The sequence below is a fragment of the Malaya genurostris genome, chromosome 2 (genome assembly GCF_030247185.1).
Source record: "Malaya genurostris strain Urasoe2022 chromosome 2, Malgen_1.1, whole genome shotgun sequence".
Taxonomy (NCBI): Eukaryota; Metazoa; Arthropoda; class Insecta; order Diptera; family Culicidae; genus Malaya; species Malaya genurostris.
In genome coordinates, this window is record NC_080571.1 from 297,970,320 (window position 1) to 297,992,497 (window position 22,178).

General features: G+C 36.4%; 1 protein-coding gene across 2 annotated transcripts in view; it reads left to right on the forward strand.

Annotated features, from left to right (window-relative positions):
• The window catches only part of LOC131430699 (uncharacterized), a 133,708-nt gene that overhangs the window by 82,559 nt on the left and 28,971 nt on the right, over window positions 1–22,178 (forward strand). For both annotated transcript variants that reach the window (XM_058595857.1, XM_058595858.1), the window contains one exon: window positions 2,559–2,772. In XM_058595857.1, the coding sequence (XP_058451840.1) occupies window positions 2,559–2,772 (214 nt within the window). The remainder of the gene's footprint in view (window positions 1–2,558; window positions 2,773–22,178) is intronic.

Genomic DNA, 22,178 nt, shown 5'->3' on the forward strand with positions numbered 1-22,178 from the left:
TGAAAATTGCAAAAAACGGATCAAATTATCTTAGATTTGCACTACACTGATAATTTTAATTTTCGATTTACAAAGAAGCAAATCTTGAAGTAACATTTAGAGCCATTAGTAGGGCTGATTTTGCATAATGTTCCACATTGTTGTATTTTGCTCCAATGCAAACGACCACCAACAGGATTATGTAATCGATTTTCTTCGAAGAGAAACTGGCTTTGCGACCTGAGCGTTTAAGGTTTTGTACAACACTAAAGGTCTGCTCTTATTACTAGCGACTGCTCTTATTACTAGCGACTGCTCCACCTGACGACCGAAGTCCAAATGAAAGTATTGACGACTGCTGCTCCCGACGATTGAAGTCCACATGAAAGCACGACCTAAGCGTTTGAGGCTTTATACTACGCAAAAGGTCTGCTTTCATTGCCAACTGATCCACTTGACTGAAGTCCAAATGAGAGCATGACCTGAGCGTTTGAGGGTTGATACCACGCAAACGGTCTGCTCTTATTGTTGACGACTGCTCCCCCTGACGGCCGAAGTCCAAATGAAAGCATTGACGACTGCTCCACCTAACGATTGAAGTCCAAATGAACGCACGACCTAAGCGTTTGAGGTTTGATACCACGCAAAAGGTCTGCTCTCATTATTGACGACTGCTCCCCCTGACGGCCGAAGTCCAAATGAAAGCATTGACGACTGCTCCACCTAACGATTGAAGTCCAAATGAACGCACGACCTAAGCGTTTGAGGTTTGATACCACGCAAAAGGTCTGCTCTTATTATTGACGACTGCTCCACCTGACGACCGAAGTCCAAATGAGAGTTTCGACCTGAGCGTTTGAGGTTTTTAACCACGCAGAAGGTGCACTCTCCGAAGCTGCTGATTGATTAAATCATTCCCACGACGTCCGCTTCCATCCAACGCACAAGAAATGATCGATTTTCGACCACGGTTCCTCTTTTATACGCAGTCAGTTGAAGATATGTGCCTACCTCAAAATCGTCGTCCTTGCTCGAAAAACCCAAGCGAAAATAAAGAGTTTGCCGCGTTGTTTTCAAATTTTGAGAAAACCTAATTTTTGAGTTATTTGTGGTTATCTCACACTGTTCAAAATTTTATCGTAAATTCCTGATCATATTTTTGATGAAATAGTGAAAGAATTATGTTGCTGTCATTAATACAAGTCGAGATATTCACGATTAAGTTCTGCCCATTCTTCCATATGGCTAATTTTGAAAAGGCCCCCCATTGTAAAGTAAGTCGTATTCACAACAAAACAGTTTCTTGAAAACGTTGAAGGCATTAACAATGTAGAATGGGCTTCAACGAGTATGGTGATTATGTTTGTATGTACTAGTTAAACAAAATAACCAATTATTTAGATGACCTATACCCAGGGACGAAGGTAGGTTGGGAGTTTCTTCCCGGGCCCGGACTTTTTCAAGGGGGCCGAAAATTCGAAGATTTAAAAGTGTTTCTTATTCTTCCTAATAAAAAAATATTCAACAATCCAAATTTGTGTATCGTTGCGACCGATCTTCAAATTTTGCCGAAACCGTGATACCAATACATGCACAAACAGCACGCTCAGTCAAAGCCGAAGACGAAGAGAAAATGAACGTTTCTGACGGGTTTCACCGGCCGAGTGCGGAGGGCCTTAGCTCATGCGAGAGTCGCGTTTTGGTGTGGGAAATATATGGAGGGTTTATTCTCATGTACTTGTACATATAGTAGCCCGTAACATTGCAATCCCCCCGGGCTGGTATTTTCTCTCGACGACCCTACTGATATTACCCTTAAGTATCACCAAAACCTGCAAAACAGCAGCGGCGCTCATGAGGACGATCTCCGTATTTATAAGTGCTAAAACTAATTTTTATGGTTCACAAACGCAAGTTTCTCAAGTTGAACCATAGAATTCAATCAATCATTCTACTAGGAAAACTATCTAAGCATATTATCTTGTACTTTTTATAGATACGATCTTGTTCGATTTCTATCTGCTAGTGGTATCTCAGTAAAACAACTGTGAATTTGAAAATTTAAGAGAGAGTGGTAGAACCCAAAAAAGCTTTTAGCATAGATACATCGCTCATACGAAACTTAATTGATATCCGCAATAAAATTGACTGAATTTAGATATAAGCCCGTAGTATATATACATTTCTGCCGAAAACCTCACTTATAATAACGAACAATTTTATGCTCCGGGTAGAGTGAGAAATTAGCTGTGTATTTTAAGAGTTGAGACATAAAAAACATAATCCTTTCAAAAGATCGCCAAGCTGTTGTCAGTTCATATCTGTATACGCCGCTCAATTCAAATCAGATTGATTTAACTTTCCTATCAATCAAATGTGTGTTTTCTGAACGCAATCGAATTCATTGGTACGGCGCCGGCATCGCGGTAGCTGTTTGTTAATTGTTGTTGTCAGCTGACGAACAAGTGTTCATTCACTTATTTTTGTCCCGTACGTTTTTCATCGCTATTCTTGTTTGTATTTTTTCTCACATCATTTTTTCTCAATTCACTTTTTCACACTTCTTTTTCTTTTCACAGAAAAACCGCTGCCAAGGTTTGCGTCCCGCAATCAAAACGACTCGATCGCCATTCAAGTGAGCAGACGTTACACCCACCAGATCATCTCACGCATCTACAGCATCTTTCTGCGCGAGATACTCGGCTATCGTAACGTAAAACTTGTGGATCTCTATGAGCGAACGCACGACATCGAGCGGGAGCGGCAGTTTGTAACACTGGAAAGTCTGGTTTCGTGAGTATTTATGTTGACGTTTTATTTGAATCGGACGAATTTATGTGCCATACCCCAGAGCTAAAAATGTCCCCTCTATTCACTGTAAATGGTGATAACGAGCGGTTGAAAAGTTATATCTTTGCGGTATCCGTTTCTGGGAACACAGAATTCAACAGTATAGATGTCGATAAAAAACTTTGCAAATGTTCTTTTCATAGTAAAGATGGGCAATAATTTAGATTTTTTCACTTCGAAATGGTCAACAAGCATTATCGCTACCCAAATAATACGAAACGGTTGCAAATCGTTATTCGATATCTACGACATCGTGATCTAAGCATGCTATCGGCCAAACGACTGAATAAAATGGTTTGTGAATTTAACGGTACATCTAGCATATCGTCACGTGACTGTTTCTGTCGCTTTATAATTTTTTTTTAATCGAACAATTCGCCTTCGAGTAGATGAATTTTCTTGTTGTATTCAATCACTCTTTGATCGTTCTAGTCGTAATAGTATCTGCTGACAAAGGTTTCTCTCAACGGGTGCAATCTGCAAAGGAACTACGGACAGTAGTTCTACCAATCGAACATTTTTTTCTAGACTGCTGAATGAAAATAACGAATATAACAACTTGCGAACAAATATCTAAAAGCAACACACGCAATTTCATTCAAACTTAGGAAATCATTCTTCCAACTGAACTACTGTAGATGTGATGAAACATAACGCTGTAGTCAATCTGATTAAACAGAACTCTATATGCATGGTCGGTGTGAATAAAATTTCAATTTCGCACACAAATCCTAAAATGTAATTCTCATCATTGGTCTGATCACAGATCATGTAATAAGAGAGCAATGTTATCATCAATTGATAGTAGATGGAATGCTTTCGAAAGTTTCGGAAGAAAAATAAACTTTAAAAGTTAATAAAGAGTACTTAATCACATTTCCAAACACAAAGTTTTGGAAGAAGTGGTGATGAGATCACTACGCTCGCGTCCCTTGTCGCCATTTTGTTCAAGTAGCGATTTGTCAGCAATGTTATCGTTTTTCATCAGCGCATATCTCATTGAAAACTTAAATTGTGTTACACTTCGAGTGCCGGACCCTGTATAGTAATTTTAATGGATTTTTGCGAGAGATAGTTTTCATCAATCAAATTGTATAAAAATTAGAAATAATATGAAAAAAGAAAACGAACGGAATCAGATAAATCGATTTTTAGAAACTAAGAGAAATTGATAAGAAAGAGTTCTCTCGAAGAATTAAGAATAACTATTTTGGAATATGTATCTTTAATGTGGGATAGTTTAGTAAAAAAACAACCAAAGTTAAAATACTAAAAAATCTGGTGATCGTGATTAGGAAAAGAGGAATTACTGCAACTGTGACAGTATAAAGTTGTATTGTATAGTAAGAAAATGTGTGAGCTCGATTGGCGTCACCCGGCGAACGACATAATATATGCAGTTGATGTTGAGATTTTTCATATTATTTCTAATTTTTATACAATTTGATTGATGAAAACTATCTCTCGCAGAAATCCATTAAAATTACTATACAGGGTCCGGCACTCGAAGTGTAACCAATTAAAAAGGCCATAAATTCAGTTTGGAAAATTACTTTTACTTAATTCAAAGTACAAAATGTGTAAAAATAATACAAAATTCAGAATCAATTCACTTTTGCTCGATATGACCACCTTTTGCCTTGACTTGATGACTTGAGAGAGCGAAGGAGTTGCTTCGTTTGGCCGAATGTGACTTGCCCACTTTGGCCCACTCGCGGACAATAACTTTTTTCAGCGCCTCGAGACTGGTGTATCTTTTAGTTCGGACTTTGCTCTCCAAAATGGCCCAAAGAGAATAATCCATTGGATTCGCATCTGGTGAATTCGAGAGCCATTGTGTGGACGTGATGAAGTTCGGAACGTTGTTTTTCAGCCATTCTTGGTTCACTCGAGCTTTGTGAGACGGTGCCGAGTCCTGCTGAAACGTCCATGGTCTGCCACCGAACTGTTTGTCTGCCCACGGCTTCAAAGCAACCTCCAGAATACTTTCCCGATAATATGTCGCATTTACCTTGACGCCAGGCTCGATGAAAACGATTGGAGAGCGCCCATCTGCGGTTACAGCGGCCCAAACCATTATCTGTTGCGGGTGCTGCCTCCTGGTGGCCAATCGATGACTCAAATTCTCGTATGAACGGTCGGTCAAGTATACCCTATCGTTTTGAGAGTTTATGGATTGCTCAATTGGAAAAATTTTCTCGTCAGAAAATACAATGTTCGGAAATTGACCGCTTTCGGCCAAACGAAGCAACTCCTTCGCTCTCTCAAGTCATCAAGTCAAGGCAAAAGGTGGTCATATCGAGCAAAAGTGAATTGATTCTGAATTTTGTATTATATTTTTACACATTTTGTACTTTGAATTAAGTAAAAGTAATTTTCCAAACTGAATTTATGGCCTTTTTAATTGGTTACACTTCGAGTGCCGGACCCTGTATTAATGATGTAAATAAATCTACCGCAATGCTTTTATGATATGTTGAATAAATAAAAGAAAAACCTGTTTTAATCCACCTAGTGGTGTAATGCTGCCTTTCTCATGTATAATGTTGTGGTATTCTATTCAAAATTTTTCTCTTCGATTTTTTAAATAAACCAAGGAATTGCTTGTGCATTTACTAGTATAACATACAGAATGAAAAACGAAGTGGGTTCACTATTATATGCACTTCCGGCACCGGAACCCAAGAACCGGTATAATCGAAATCGGTTCGTACGGCCACCAACTAACATGACGTACAAACTCTACTAGTTTTTATTCAAATTTTGAAGTTTTTATACGATTTTGTCATCGTACTCTAAACGACGGTTTAAATTTTTGTTGAATCCGAAAATATGCAGTAATTTTTGGTAGGACCATAAGACCTTTCATTTGAGCCCAAGATTGGGAATAACGTAGTCCAGTTTACATTTTTTACGGTTTTTGTTTCGCCAGTTTAAATGACGGTGTACAATATTCAACACACTTTACCCTATAACCTCTGAACCGGAAGTCGGATCCAGAGGAAATTCAGAAATTCCGTATGGGACCGGATGACCTTTCATTTGATTCTAAGTTTGTGGAAATCGGTCAAACCATCGCTGAGAAAAGTGAGTGAGATCCATTTTGGTACATATAATCGCTATTTCCGGTGCCTCCGGAACCGTATAGCGGGAACCAGGATAGCAGGAGTCGGTTTGTTTAGTTGCCTACTGATAATGACTATCGATTTGTGTAGTTTTGAGACCAGTTTAGAAATTTTCTTACGTTTTTACCTATTTTTATATATATATAAAATAGGTATAGAATTCGCTCAAAGTTTAGAAAATTTTTCCGAGGCCCGGAGGGCCGAATGACATATACCAATCGATTCAACTCGACGAAGTGAGCAAATGTCTGTGTGTGTGTATGTGTGTGTGTCTGTATGTGTGTTGTCAACTAAGAGGTCGAGATCTCAGAGATGGCTGAACCGATTTTGATCAAACTAGTCGCAAATGAAAGGTCTCCCCGTCACCCAAAACGCTATTCAATGGTTTTGAGATCGGATGTTTACTTTTTGAGTTATACAAAGTTTTATGTCAAAATTTTCAGTTTTTTGACAGTATCTGTCACAATTGACCTTGAAAACAGAATATGTTTTCAGACTTAGATTCCGCACGGTAATACTTATCCAACAAGCCATATATTGTTAAAATCCGTCCGTTTTTAACGGAGATATCGAAATTTTTCTGTAAGCGACTTTTCCCCCTATTCCAGCAGTAGGAGTTTTGAGCGCTGTATGACAAAGAAATGCTTGGGAGCAACGGAAAACACGATTTTTTATACTGTTACATACAATTGTTTCTAAGTACCAAAAGGATTGTGTACAGCATCCTTTTTCATGACATTTAGCTTCGGACCGATTTTGGCACGGTTCGTTTTTGGCAACATAATCGTTCGAATATGATATATATAAACCAGATGATGGCAGATTTTTTTTTAATTATTTTGTTTTAAACTACTTACAGCAATAAATGCTGGAACAACATAACATCCGTATACCATTCGAATCAGTTCGTCGAGATCAGCAAATGCGTGTGTGACAAATAATTTCACTCAATTTTTTTCGGAGACGACTCAACCGTTTTCTACAAACTCAGATTCATACAAAAAGTCGTATGCTCCCAAACAAAGTTCCTGAATTATGTTTGGTTCCGACCTCTGGTTCCGGAACTACAGGATGTTATGTGAAACGAAATTAAAATTGTGTAACTTATTCTTCTCGTAGATGGCTGAACCGATCTAAGATTCAAATGAAATCTAAGAATCATCTGAAATTCAAATGAAAAGTTTCAAGATTCTATAAATATCTTGCTCTTCAGTCAGATCCAACTTCCGATTTCGGGGATACATGGTGATCAATATAACAATGTCCATTTCACATACATTAATGAGAATTATCGGGTTAGCAGATTTGGAAAAGCAAAGCAAAGTCTTGGCATTACATTCCTTGTGTGGAATTTGGCCTTTCTGTTTCAACAGACTTCGCAGCCGATTCTTAGTGTACAGAATCATTGCATGGCTAGTACTATGGATCCTACTGACACTAAGAACCCTTCCAGGTCGGGCAGATTTGGATAGTCGATAAAAAAAATTAATTTTTTTCAGTTTTAGTGGTATTCAGTTGTCGATTCAGAAGACATCTAAAAATTCAATTCGTGCTATGATTTCTCAAAGATGTCTTCACTGATTTTCAAATATTTTGAAACAAATGTAAACTATACAGCTACTCAGGTGAAATTATCTGACTTCGGCCATACCGATTTTAGAATACCGGTTCCAGAATAAAATCGTTTCTCAAAGCTCAATCGTTTTCTCAAAAAAATACCAATCAAATTCAGAAACAAAAATTCAAATTAAAATAAACTTATATACAAAAATTAATTAATTTTATCCAATTGTGACTTCCGGTTCTCGAATTACATGATGATGAATTTTTAAAATTGAAACCGATATAGAAGATGACAATCCCTAAAAGCTTCAAAGTTGGACTCAAAATTTATTCGTCATATGGCCATACGAATCGGTTTGGGTTATGCTGGTTCCTGAATACCGGCTCTGGAAGTACCTTAAATTACCGTAAACTCTAAAGTGGAACTTACATATCATGGCATGTTTAATCGATTATCACACTTTGTTGGCGCTAGCCGGGACCCTACGTTGTGTTTAATTAAATCCTCACCAGGATATTTCAGCGAAACGACGGCAGCAATTTTTCGGTCGACCTTACTTGCATTCGCACTGCAGTAAACCGGTAGCGAACAGCAATGCAACTAACGGGTTCTGCAAACAGCCACAGCGGTCACCAAAGCAGCCAAAGGAGCAGAAGACGAACAGCCACAAACAAACAGCTGCACTGATAAAACTCACAACTGGATGAACTTTGGCGTACTCTTGCCAATAAAAAAACTACACTATTTTAACGTTTGAGTCACTTTATTCACTGACTATTGCTAGTGTATTTCACTTCTGCTGTTCGATACACTTCGGACTTCATGACAGATCAAAAACGGTCCGATTCTAATGCAGGTTTATTTGAGACTGACTGGTCTGATGATTGTGAACAGAGCGAGAAGATAAAATGAAAAACTGAGTTGCCAGAAGGGCCTGAGAAACTGACATAATTCTATGAACGGTAGCACCAACTATCTGCAGAAGGCAGTGTTGGTAAAAAGTGTCGCCAGTAAAACTAGTGCGACGCAACACACTTCTAGATTCAAATTCGATCCGATTTGCAGTTTCGACATTACAGAGTAATGAGTGATTAAAATCTCAAATTGTCGCTTAAAACTACGGTCATTAAAATAATGTCATGAAAACACCGAAGAATATTCATGCAAAAAACACATGCGGATTGATAAAAAGAAAGGTATCATCTCACTGCTAGGTGGATTAAATACGTTTTTGCATTTAAAAATGCTTAAACAGGTTTTTCAAATGAAGTTGCATTTATTCTATTTTTGCATACAGCCGTTTAAATATGAATTCGGATTCCGTCATGTGTAGCGGGCATATGTTTTTGTCGCGGTCTTTGATCATAACCTTCTCCTGGTATTACCTGTTCCATAAAATCTCCATGCATATGTTGGTTTCAATATCAACTTCTTAAGCCGTTCCCTGTTTTGACACGTAGTCTCGAAAACGTAGCAAATAACAGTTCGGCTGAAAAGTTCGTATCGTTTAATAGAAACACACATTTTTTTGTCAAAATTCGTTTTTATTATTCAACATAATTGCCATCAGAGGCGATACAGCGATTATAGCGATCTTCCAACTTTTCGATACCATTTTTGTAGTACGATTTGTCCTTTGCCTCAAAATAGGCCTCAGTTTCAGAGATTACCTTCATTGCTTCTAAATTTTTTACCAGCGAGCATTATCTTGAGGTCTGAGAACAGGAAAAAGTCACTGGGGGCCAAATCTGGAGAATACGGTGGATGAGGGAGCAATTCGAAGCCCAATTCGTTCAATTTCAGAATCATCAATTCGTTGTTGTTTTTGATCGATTGTGAGCTCACGCGGCACCCATTTTGCACAAAGCTTTCTCATATCCAAATATTCGTGAATAATATGTCCAACACGTTCCTTTGATATCTTTAGGGTGTCAGCTATCTCGATCAACTTCACTTTACGGTCATTGAAAATCATTTTGTGGATTTTTTTCACGTTTTCATCGGTAACAGCCTCTTTTGGACGTCCACTGCGTTCATCGTCTTCGGTGCTCATATGACCAGTACGAAATTTTGCAAACCACTTACAAATTGTTGCTTCGCCCGGTGCAGAGTCTGAATAACACTCATCAAGCCATTTTTTGGTATCGGCGGCACTTCTTTTCATCAAAAAGTAGTGTTTCATCAACACACGAAATTTCTTTTTTTCCATTTTTTTCACAATAACAAAAGTAGCTTCACTCAAAATGCAATATCTCACAAACTAATAATCAGACAGCTGTCAAATTTATACACGTATCTTTTGAAGGTTGGTACTAACTGAAAATGGTATGGATTTAATTCTAGTGGCGCCCTCTCATAGAAACGATACGAACTTTTCAGCCGATCTGTTATTGTCCTGATTACTATCGTTCGTTGCTTTCTAACACTCCTCATCGAACCAACCGTCCCGTTGGTTCTTCTTGTGATACCTGCGTAAAATGAGTTGAGAATCGGTTTACTACCCAAATTTTATTACGAAAAACACCACGCATACCACAACACAAAGTTGTATCCAGAATAACGATACAACGTTGGCAGGAAAGAGGATATAGAATCCGTGAATAATGCTGATCCATAGATGAACCCATATTACAACTCGTACTTTTAACACTTTTATCGCTCTCATAGTCTGGCTTCATCATACGGAAAGTATAAGACTCAATTTGTAGCATACGGTGTTTTTTTTTTCATTCTTAGAACCGTAGAAAGTAGAATCAGACAATTGAAGGGAAAGGTTTACCAAATATTGGATCTGCTTAGGAAAGCTCAATATTACATCTCTCATAGTCTTGGTCCTTGTAGGCGAAAAACTTTAGTTATTTGAATCTTTTCAAAGAAAAAAATCCCCCTTGTTCCACAACATTAAAATTTATTTGCTATTTCGTCTCTATGTCACGAAATAACAACAAACGCAGATACCAATTTTTCGGTTAGCTTCTCGCAACCTTCATCAGTGTATTAGTTTTGGTATTTGGTATTTGCTAGTATTTTCTTTTCACAATCTTCTTTTGATGCTAAACTTCTTATTACTAATAAAATTTCAACTCTTGGCGAACGACCAAAAAGTTTAACCCGGGGAAAAATAATGATAATAATAACTAATAAACGTTTAGTGCCAAGTCCGTGCAATAAGGTGGATGCATAATGCAACAAACATATATAATTAACATCGCGTATGTTTTTTTGCGAAGTAATGAATTCGACGCATTAGTACATTCACTCGGTGAAACATTTGCCTTTCGGTGTCTCTAACGCTTTTGATCATCTGTAAAAATCAGGTTGTTAGACATTTTTATTGTTATCCAAAACATGAGTATATTATTAAAAGATCGAGTATCATATATAATAAATTGATTGTGATTTCTCAATAAATAGTTGGCTTCTGAAATTCGACGATTCATGAGTAATAAAATTACCTATCAGATCAATAAAAAAAACGTTTCAGCATGTTGACTGTTTTCACTTGATAGCAGCCGGTGTCAGAACTATCGATGGTAGTCATGTACCGTTGCGATATATAAATCTACTTTATGTGACATGTCATTTTTCGCAATAACTATTCATAACCGTTAGAGCAGAGGCAAAGTTAGGAACATGGACAGGTTGAGTGTGAAAAAGGCGAAGATATCTGAGTTCCCCAAATCATTTACCTAAGGGCTGTAATGGTACGGAAACTATCTTATATAATTAGTGTCACGCGCGGAAGCGAAGCCAAACAAATACAAAATTAAGACGCAGTCGATGAAATTCTACCAAAACAGTATCCACAAAACAAGTGGGTGTAAATTTGCTACTTATGGCACTTGATTCAATTTGACTAAGAAATCTCGATTAATCATTAATCATGTATAGCATTAACATATACAAAACAAGTCTACTCTCGCCTGTTACGTAGAGCCGGGAGAGGTGAGCAGCGACAAAGGTGAGCAGCGACAAAGGTGAGCAGCGAGCCGTCGAAAATAATCAAATATTTCGCATGTTGTTCTCAACAGGGTTCCACGGTAGATAGGCTTCGTACGAAGTGGTAGAAATTATGCCACATTTCCATCCGGTCTCCAACGGTGCCATTGTTACGCTGGTATTAATTGTATGATAATACATGGACTCGCTCATTCATGTCTTAGATGTTCAGCTTCGCCACATCTTGCTTGGGTTCGTTTCTTCTAACTTTGTCGGTGAATATTTGCTTATTAGGTTAATTCAAATCAACTTATGTTATCATGGTAGATTATATAGAATGCTAGCACTAAAACCAGACGATTATTATCTTTCTAGTTTCGTTTCGTTTGGACTCTAATGTCGTTTTTCGTTTGTAGCACTGCACTGATGTAGTGAAGCACCAAATATACTCGCTCCATTTTGGGTGTAATCAGGGCATCCTTTTCTGTCATACACCGGTGTAGTGCCACAGGAAACAAAAACGCTAAAAGTTTTACCTGTGGTGCATAAACATAGATTTGAAGCAGTCAATTATTCATTGTAAGTCGTACGATGGTTTTGATAAACTAAAAACTAATTTTAATCCAAGCTAGTTAGCTATTCGACAGTTATTCGAATCACTCGACAATTTCAATTCGGATTTTCAACAATTTTTGTTCATTCCTCAATACCTTGTGGGTGTTTTACCACTTTAGTGTAAGTTCATTTCTCATATGGTCGAAGTTATAGCTTGTTCAGAGGATTGTTCCGATAGGTCAGGCGAAACAGTATGATATTAAATCCTGCCAAAACAACGCATAATACCTGTGGGACTTCAGGACGGGTAGATGATGCCTCTGGTGATATTCATTCGTGGAAAATTATCAGTAAATGATGGTAGATGTTTCCACGCCAGTCGAGTTCTTTCGGACGGGTTCGAAAACGGCCAACATGGATTTGGAAACGTACGATCATTACGGTTTGGCGCCTACTGAGCTTTTCATGTGTAAAATTCGGTTTGTTCATGAGAAAATCGATTTTATTTCTTTAATTGATGGATACGTTTTCTGAGAACACACTTGCAAAGTTTCAAATACGTCGATTTTGATTTTTTTTAATTAAAAATATGACTTCTTCCCGTACATCTACAGATGAATGCGAATTTTCAGCTTTTTTCTGTTTCTGTATAGTAAAATAAAGCAAAATGGAATTCAAATCACTCTAAAGTGATTTCCTTAAGTTATTGGTGTTTTGCACAGATTAAATCGAAATGATATTGCCACTGAATACCCGTTCTGAAGAATAATGGAAGAAGATCGAGACAGGATACCAGCTCATTTCATTACTCTTACATTTATTTTCTTACAAATTACATTTTCTTATCGAAAAATCTTACATGAAAAATTGAATTAAAAAATTTAAATTAATAATGCAATTATAATAAAAACGGGTTGATAGATTTCAATGATTACACATTTATTTGAAAGGTTGAATTATAACATTTTTATGATAATTTCGTTCAAATGACCCCCTCGTGTCATCAATAGCAACTTGAATGTCGTGCTTGAGATCTTCAATTGTTTCTGGATGGTTGGCGTAACATTTATCTTTAACAGCTCCCCAAAGAAAACAATTCAGCGGCGTCAAGTCGCAGCTTCTGGGAGGCCAATTCACATCACCATTTCTGCTGATTATTCGATTGTCAAAGATTGTTCGCAGAACATCGATTGTTTCGTTGGCTATGTGCCAAGCGTGAGAGTCATTTGAACGAAATTATTTTTCATAAATAAATTTCATGAATCAACCTTTCAAATAAATGTATAATCATTGAAATCTATCAATGTTTTTTTTATTAATGCATTTTTAAATTAGAAATTTTTCGTGGGACATCCTGTATACGCATAATTGTATATGACTTTTTTGATACATTCACGTTTCATCTTTGACTCCGTGCGTTAGCAGTTTAAGGGCTGAGGCCAGTAGATCGCGTTTATCCACGTGGCTCGCTCTACGTATTATAATTCTCTCCATGCTCTCTCGCATACGTGTAAAATGGCTCTCGATGGGCCGGGTGGCCGAGAAAGTTTTGATATTTTCGGTTACAAGTTTGACTACATTACATAAAATCCAATAAAGCTACCGTTTGTTTGACAGCCTTTCTGAGCCGATCTCATTTCTCTCCCATGTTTTGTTACGTTACCAGGAAACTGGAGCAGAAAAAATGGCAACACCACAGAAATCGACTTACCTTCACAAAAATAACATTCACTTTATTTTTATCGCGACAACATATATGTTTTTATGCACTAATCGCATCTAAATTTAATTATTCTGAGAAAATCAGATTTGAAGCGTGAAAATAAAGGGCTCACTCTGAAAACACCCAAAAACACACTGGCCTCAGCCCTTAAGGAACAAGAGTAAATCAAGCTAGCTTATGTTGGTAATTTGTGTATTACGTACATTTTATTTGGTACGTATGTCATAGTGCAACCAGTTTATCAAAGTGGCTTGCACGATAGAGTTTCAAACAATCTTCTTTAACAATAATTTATTCTCAAACGAAAGCCTGATTTTTTGGATGAAATATCAGTTTTGATCAATTTTTCACCAAGGTTTGATGAAAAATTGTTTACATTTTATGAATGAAGATTTTAATTCCCTAATAAAAAAGTTAATAAAACACTACTTCAATGCATTTGTATTAGATTGCGCTACACAAAATAAACAAAACTAAATATTTGCTGTTACAAAAGCAGTTCTCCGGAAAAATACATAATTTTACAACAATATTCCATATCCATTGCCTTTCGCGTGTTAAATTAAAAGTTCCTATTTTGCGGGTTTACTTATAGAAGGTACGTAAATCTTTATAACGCAATAATTGCTGTAAGAGGAAATCCATATTGGAATGTGTTTGTTGCTAATCAAATGTGCTAGTGGAAGTAAGCTGAAACAGAAATAATTTTTCCTGAGCAGTTTTAAGAAAAAAAAGGGAAGAGTTTCAGACTAAGCTTTTCGCTTTTCTTGAATTGCAATTTTATGCAGAATGAACTGGTAGGTTTATTTTTCAACCATATGGAAGGTTTATTGATTAAAATCTGGAAAAGAAGCGCCAGATTTTTTTTACGCACACATTGTTGACATTACACATACGATTGCAAAGCATCTTGCTCCTTACTATAAACTGTTAACGCACTAATGAGTCAGAAACGTCACGTTCATGTATCATAATAAAATTTGTGGTAAAACCGACGACACGACCAGAAACTCCGAAGAAAAATTACAATAAAACATGTCCGTGAGCGATTTACCGCCAGTTACCACAAATACAGTGACCCCTTGTTAATTATTAAAAATATATTTCCAGCAACACTTTTCTGGTTGCTACAAACTCGTTGTCAATGAGCTATTTGCAATAATAATAAACCAACACAAACTATTCTACCATTAGATTAGAAAAGTTTTCGTTTAACTTAGCTAGGAATTCATCGTTCGGTAAAGAAGCGTATTATTCTTAGATGTTCCTCTTCTCCTAAGGACACGAGCGAACGGCTCTTGATTGATAAGAACGGAAGCATTGCCCTCAACCCGGATTTTAATATCCTTCCCGGTACGAGTTTTTCTTGGCAGAATGTGTACGATCACTATCTGCCACAGTACGGCCACAACGTCCGATACACGCGTGACAGTGGCAACCGAAATAACTCGGCGTAATGCACGATATTGAAGTTGGAAAACAATCTACCGTTAAATTATCTGTGAATTTTTCAATAAATGGCCTGAATAGTGCGTGATAGTTTTATTTTGTTTATTGAACTTTGTATTAATTACTCACCGTTCCCACGCCTACGTTTGATAATATCCGAAGCCTTCGATTTTCGATCATTACCAGAAAATTGATTTAAATCGTCATAACGCTGCCACAAATAATCGAAAGGAGAAAAGGAACAGTTCCTCCCTGTTGAAATATTCATTACGAAGTGTCAATTTTTTTAGTTTGGAGATAAACCAATTCTTGTAACCTATTTTTTTTTGTTCGTCCAAGCGATCTCTCCGCAGATTGAGTTCAACCTTATTTTTTGTCACTAAACAACGATGGAGGGCGGCAAACCATATTTCCTCTATACGGTACGGGTTGGTAGGTTGAAACTTATCTCGGTGACACTGGCATATATCGATTGTGGCCGCATCCTTCTGTCTGTGTGGGTCCGCGGAAAACACCCCCACTGAACACTTTTCATTAGTTAACGTGCTTGCTGTATTGAAACTGTTTCTAAATTTGTTTAAAATTCTCTTTCATTCTTTATTCCTGCAATGCTAACTTCTACATAACCTATCAACCGAAAGCGAGTTATAATACACAACTGGGCCTTTTTGAAGAATTTTATCAATTATTTGAACGTTGCTAAATAAGTTTAAATTGGACATTTGGACTAAATGTAGGATATGAATGATAAAAATGCTTTCAATTAAAATTCAACACAATAAAACAAAAGGTATCTGTTTAATATTTCAATTTATAAACGAGATTAAACTAGCAAAACACAATCCACCTGCCTCTAACATTTTCAAATGATTAGATTTGACTAGGTAAAATACCCATCTCTTCGTAAAACGACGGCACCTTGTTTGCACCCGGTGGTAGAATCGTAGAAATGATTTTCCTGGTACGACTACCGTGATGATAGATGAATTGAAATTCATCTTAAAAGCCCATGGTCTTTACCGAAACCAAGTCTCAGTAATAAGCAGCTTGGTTGGTTTACAATTGTCCGTTACCGTTTCGTTTTTTTAGTTTACAGCGATCTGATACTTAATTTTTGAGGAAACACCTTGTACATGATCCGATCAGTAGTTTCAGTTTGGCTATAGTCTAAACAATTGTTATCAAAAAGAAGTTTTCAAGTTTTTCTCCTACACCTTGAATACTTTTACAAAAACACTACTCAACAGTACTAGTTATGAGACCTTCACGTCGAAAACAAATAATTTAGAAATTGTAATATAAATACGAATTATAAGATTTACCTTTTACCTTTCTCATTTAAAAAGGTTATTTTAAAATATAAACAGCTCTAGTCTTTTTTCGATCGCTATACTCACATAATTGGGATTATTTTACTTTATTTACATTTTTCAATTGAACAGGCAACGTAACCAAGGTTATGGTAACTGTTATTCCAAAACCAACGATATATCCACCTGGGTTGCTAGTTTTAGGCTTTTTCATGGGATTTCGGTTTTGACATTACAAGTTACTGAGAGGTAGTTAAATTTACAATACAGTTTAAATAGGCGAGTGGCAGGTCGTGTCGTCGGTAAAACACTTCAATCGAAATTACAACTTTCATTCTGAAAAACTGCTGCACCTACTGTGATTCGTAATTTCGTGATTTCTTTTATCATTCATTTTACCCCGGCTTTAACCGCTTACGGTTCGTTTGTTTATCCTGAAGAGTATAAAAAAAGTCATTTTATGTGCTCCAAATTTGGATGAGGACGCTTCGCTTCTCTCCTCCGCGCAACAAACTCCTGATACTTTTTATTTGCTTACATAGTGTTATATCAGTTTTGCTTCACATAAAAATACTGAAAACTTAGTTAGAGCGAAATTCTAATTGTCAAGTCATTCATTGACAAGTTGTGAAGAGACGCAAATCAACATATTACCAAAGACACCATATTAACTATATTATTATATTAACAAGATATCCAGCTCTCACATTTCCTAAACAAATCATTGGCAATAACTTTTTTTGCGGGTAAGGCGCCCTCGGGCGAGTCCGCATTGAACCTAGTACATAGAAGTAGGGGAGAGCAAAATAGCAGCACTGCGCACCCATACAATTGACAAGATATGTTGAATGTGATGCTGTGCGATGGCGTTGCTGAACTGAATATTGATTTCGATCCAAGCTGACAGGGTCTGATATTACACAATTTATAAGAACGTAATTCGTAAAACAACTGAATTTTACAAGTATATGTATAAATATATGTTAAACATACCTCACTTTTAAAGCAGACGTGTATATTTACATATTTCACTATTGAAACATATGTCAATCATCATATCAAATTTTTGTTAGATCTACTTTAAAAATGTGTCACTTGTGGCACTCGTATATGTCGATCTCACATGACGTGTAGGATCTGTTCTTCCACATCCTCTGCGGACAATAGGTTAAATAACTGCATATTCATCGATGTGTGGGACAAAGAAACTTTGGTTGCATTGTTTGCTCGAACAGGAAACACCTGGTGGCAGACACCAAACTACTTATTGTGGTCAAACGTTCACAGATCGACCTGTAATGCAAATGAAGAGTAGTGTTTAAGTAAACTCTCTTCCACACTGTACAAAATTACGATAAAAGAGTTTCACTTTGGCAAATGTATATTTCTCGATGTCGTATGATTACAATACCGTTGTGAGACGGCATTTAATTCCAAAAAAATATTTAGGGTAAAGTTTTATAATATGCTTCCCTTAAGAAAATATTGTGATATTTCGAAATATAATAATATATCTTCATCGAATGTGAGTAGTTTATTGCGATACAGCTAAGAAACATATTTTTCAATGATTCTGAAAAATTACATGTACTTTAATTCGAATTCAAAGCGAATATTTTGAGCCACGCCATCTGTCAAACAAAACCACTGACATTCATCGCATAGCGTGTCGCGCTCACGTTGGCTTTCCTTTAACACCAATCGAACACTAAAGAAGACAATGAATCAGCTAATTTAAGCATTCACTCGAATTTCAGTGTAATCAAGTCATCCTTTACTGACCTACACCGAGAGTAGAAAAATAAAAGAGATATCATGCTTTCGTTCAAACCCGATAATAACGATAATCATTTGAATAAAAAAAAAACGATAATCATTTGGCTGTGTAGTTTTTCGGACGCATCCTTTTCGCACTGAATCTTTATAATTGAATCATTTGGGCCTTCATAAACAAATACTTCCGGAATTATTGTTTACCTTTTCTACCACTGATCTTAGTGCAATAAACACAACTCTGTGACGATGATCTGCTGGAAACAACAACACGCTCGACAAATTGACCTAAAGTGGTCAACAGCTTGATTTGCATATGCATGCCATTTCTTGCGATTTACGCTATTACAATCGTGCAAATATGGCATTCAAGAATTTCGATTCCACATATCGCACAAATGCTTACGGATCATCGACCGCAAAAATAACCAGTTTATTACGAACTCATGTGACGTCACGACGTCGTTCAACAATGTGAGGGTCGAGTTTGCCATGTCCTCTGTTTATATCTTCGAGCTTATATCGCAATTCGATTTTTGCCTGACCTAAACAATTTTCATGGCATTGTTCTGCCGGTGAAGCAATGCAATTTGAAGTTGGACCCAGCAGGATCTACGATTCAATTTCGATATAATGTAATAATGTAATCGTATAGCCCATGATGATGGTATATCGAATCAAAAGGGCACGGGATTTGATTTGGGCTGGACAAGCTTTGGATCAATCGGAGATACAGGAGTTTTATTTTTTGATTACGCTGGTTTGGGCAACATCGTGTAGATCCGGCAGATGATATGTGAATAGTGGATAGTACACACAAGGAGTATCCGAGGATAGATAACTACCTACTCGAGACTATTTACCCAATAAAATGAAATTTAAAAGTGCTTGGTTTTTGAAAACGATATAATTCAATTACTTTCCAAACGTGAAGACAATTCTTGTTTGGATCGTTAAATCAATTCCTGCCATTTACTTCCTCAAAGGTCACTTCAACTAACTGTTGCTCGAGGATACGTTTCGGGTAGTTAACTGTAACAGACGAATTCCGGGAAACTTTTCACAACATTATTCTGGTGTCTCAATAGTCATACGATCAATCTTAGCCTACAATGCACCATTCTTCTCGAATCTATTTTTTGTAATTTTGGCTTAAACTTTGCATAAACATTCTTTAAAGTCAAAGAAAAATTGCGTCTTTGATTTGTCGTTCGGACTCCAGCCTTACTTTTGAGAAAGGCCTAAGAAAAAAATCGTAAAATTTTTGCTACATAGACACTCATACAAATACATTTTACGTACTCTACGAACTGAGCTATAGATTGTTAAAATCCATCCATTTTAAACGGAGATATCGATATTTTTGTGTTAGCGACTTTGCCCCCTATTCCAATAGTTAGATTTTTGAGCGCTGCTTGATAGAGCGATGCCTGGGAGCAAAGTGAAACATGATTTTCAACACTGTTGTATGTAATTGATTCTGAGCACCAAATAGACTGTGAACAGCATTCTTTTTCATGGCATTCTACCTCGTTTTTCCTATTTTACCTTTTTTATAATTTTTAGTATTTTTATTATTTTTATTTTTACGTTTCGTCTTTGACTCATCAGTGCAGAGTAGTTCAAATTGAACTCCAGTGCAGAGCAGTTCAAATTGAACGTTTTCGTTCGGCACGTCAGAAAAGACATTGCACTCCGTTGCAAAACAAAAAGTGTTCTGTAAATAGCAGAAACTTTACGTCTGCTTAGCGGTTCAAATTGAGCAGCCGAGTTTAGCACTAAGCAGTTCAATTTGAACTACTCTGCACTGATGAGCCAAAGACGAAACGTAAAAATAATAAAAACGGTTATGTGCCCTTGCACAAAATTTGGCTAACCCCTAAATGATAAAAAATAGGTAGAGAATTCACTCAAACTTTGGAAAACTATTCCGAGGCCTGATTGTTGTATACCAATGGATTCAGCTCCACGAACTGAACATGACTTCGTGTGTATGTGTGTGTGTGCAATATAAAGTGGATCTTAGAAATGACTGGACCGATTTAGACCTAATTTAGTTGCAAGGTCTCCCTGGAAGTATGCGCACTCTTGTTTTTGTTTTGGGATCTGACGATTACTTTCCGAGTTATTCAAACTTTTATGTAAAATTTTGTTGGCAATATTTGTCACAATTGACCTTGAAATCGAATTATCGTGAAATCAATCAAACAAACCATAGATTGTAAGAATCAGTCAACTATTCACGGAGATATCAATATTTTTGTGCAGTCGATTTTTCCGCCATATCCCAATAGCAGAGGAAGCACGATGAAATGACGCTTGGAATCGAAATTGACAGACATTTCAATACAACCATTTTTGAGTCATTGAAAGATTGAATATATAACTCTTTAGCACAGTATTTTGGATCGAAATTTTTTAGCACGGTTCCTTTTTGGCAACATAATTGTTCGACTGTGATGTGTTAAACCTTATATTGGAAAGGTGATTATCCATTCATTTCTTTAACTAAATCGATCGTAACTGTTCTCAACTACAACCAACGAAAACACGAAATTTCACATCACTCAAATATAATCGAGAACATATGTGTATATATTGAAAATGTCCTGTTTGTTTTAATAAATGTTTTGTCCTATTTCTTTGAATAAAGCAATTGATTACTATACTTTCTGGTCATAATTGTTGAGGAGACAAACGAATATTGATGCAGAAAACATGTGGATCGATAAAAACAGATATCAGCTCAATGCTAGGTTCATAAGGCACGTTTTTGCTTTTCTCATATAGAAAGGTTATGCAATCACTTTTGAACCGAGAGCCGAGTGACATATACCATTCGACTCGGTTCGTCGAGTACGCAAAATGCCTGTGTGTGTGTTTGTGTATGTAACGTTTTTTTTACTAACTTTCTCGGAGAACCAATTTTCACAAACTTATATTTAAATCAAAAGTCTTGTGGTCCCATACGTAATTCCTGAGCTTCATCCGGAAATATAGGGTAAAGTGTGTTAAAAAATATATACCATCACTGAAAAGGGCGAAAAACCGTAAAAAAATTTCTAAATCGACCTCAAATCTTCTCCAATTGATAGTTTTTTGTCAGTAGTCAAACAAACCGATTAAGAATCAAAGAAAATTATTTTGAAGAATTCCAAGTATTATATATGATAGTATGATTCATATGAGAAAGGCATCATTACACCGCTAGGTGGATTAAAACAGGTTTTTTTTTATTTAACAAGAATCGAAAAACAATCGAGAACGGCTGGAAGATTCTTTTAAAATCACAGATTTAAAGTGAAACGTCTTAATTAAACGAAAAGTTAACAATTAAATGATTCACAAAAAACCAAATACTTTGAATTTTACGTCAAAATATCTCGAGAATGGTTACTTCTAAGAGAAATTATATTATGAGGTAATTTGTTGCTGTTACGGTTTAATCAGTTTCTATTTAAAAAATACTTTTTTGAGTGGTTAGTGAAATAAACTAAACCGCTTTTAAACCGAAGTACTGATATCTGTGTCTGTTACTATTTTGTGACATTAGTGGCAGAATAGTAAAGATTTTATTAAACAGATAAAACAATTGAATGAAGTTTTGTTTTCTTTGAAAGCGATCATATTCTAAGGTTTAAATGAATATTTTTCATAAAAGTTTTGAAAATGCTGTTTTAACTGTAACTACTACCAAAGGTGATAATTCTTTGAAATGATTCAACTTTCTCTTCAGTGTATATTTCATAGTGTCCAATTGTATTCTGGCAACTTGTTCTTGGACAACATTTTTATGTAATTAACATTTTCCTTATTGCAACGATTTGAAGAAAGTTCATACCAAAACACATTCACCTTTTAAAAAAATCAGTCTTGAATCAAATTGGTCTCTTCGTCGGGCAAAATAAATG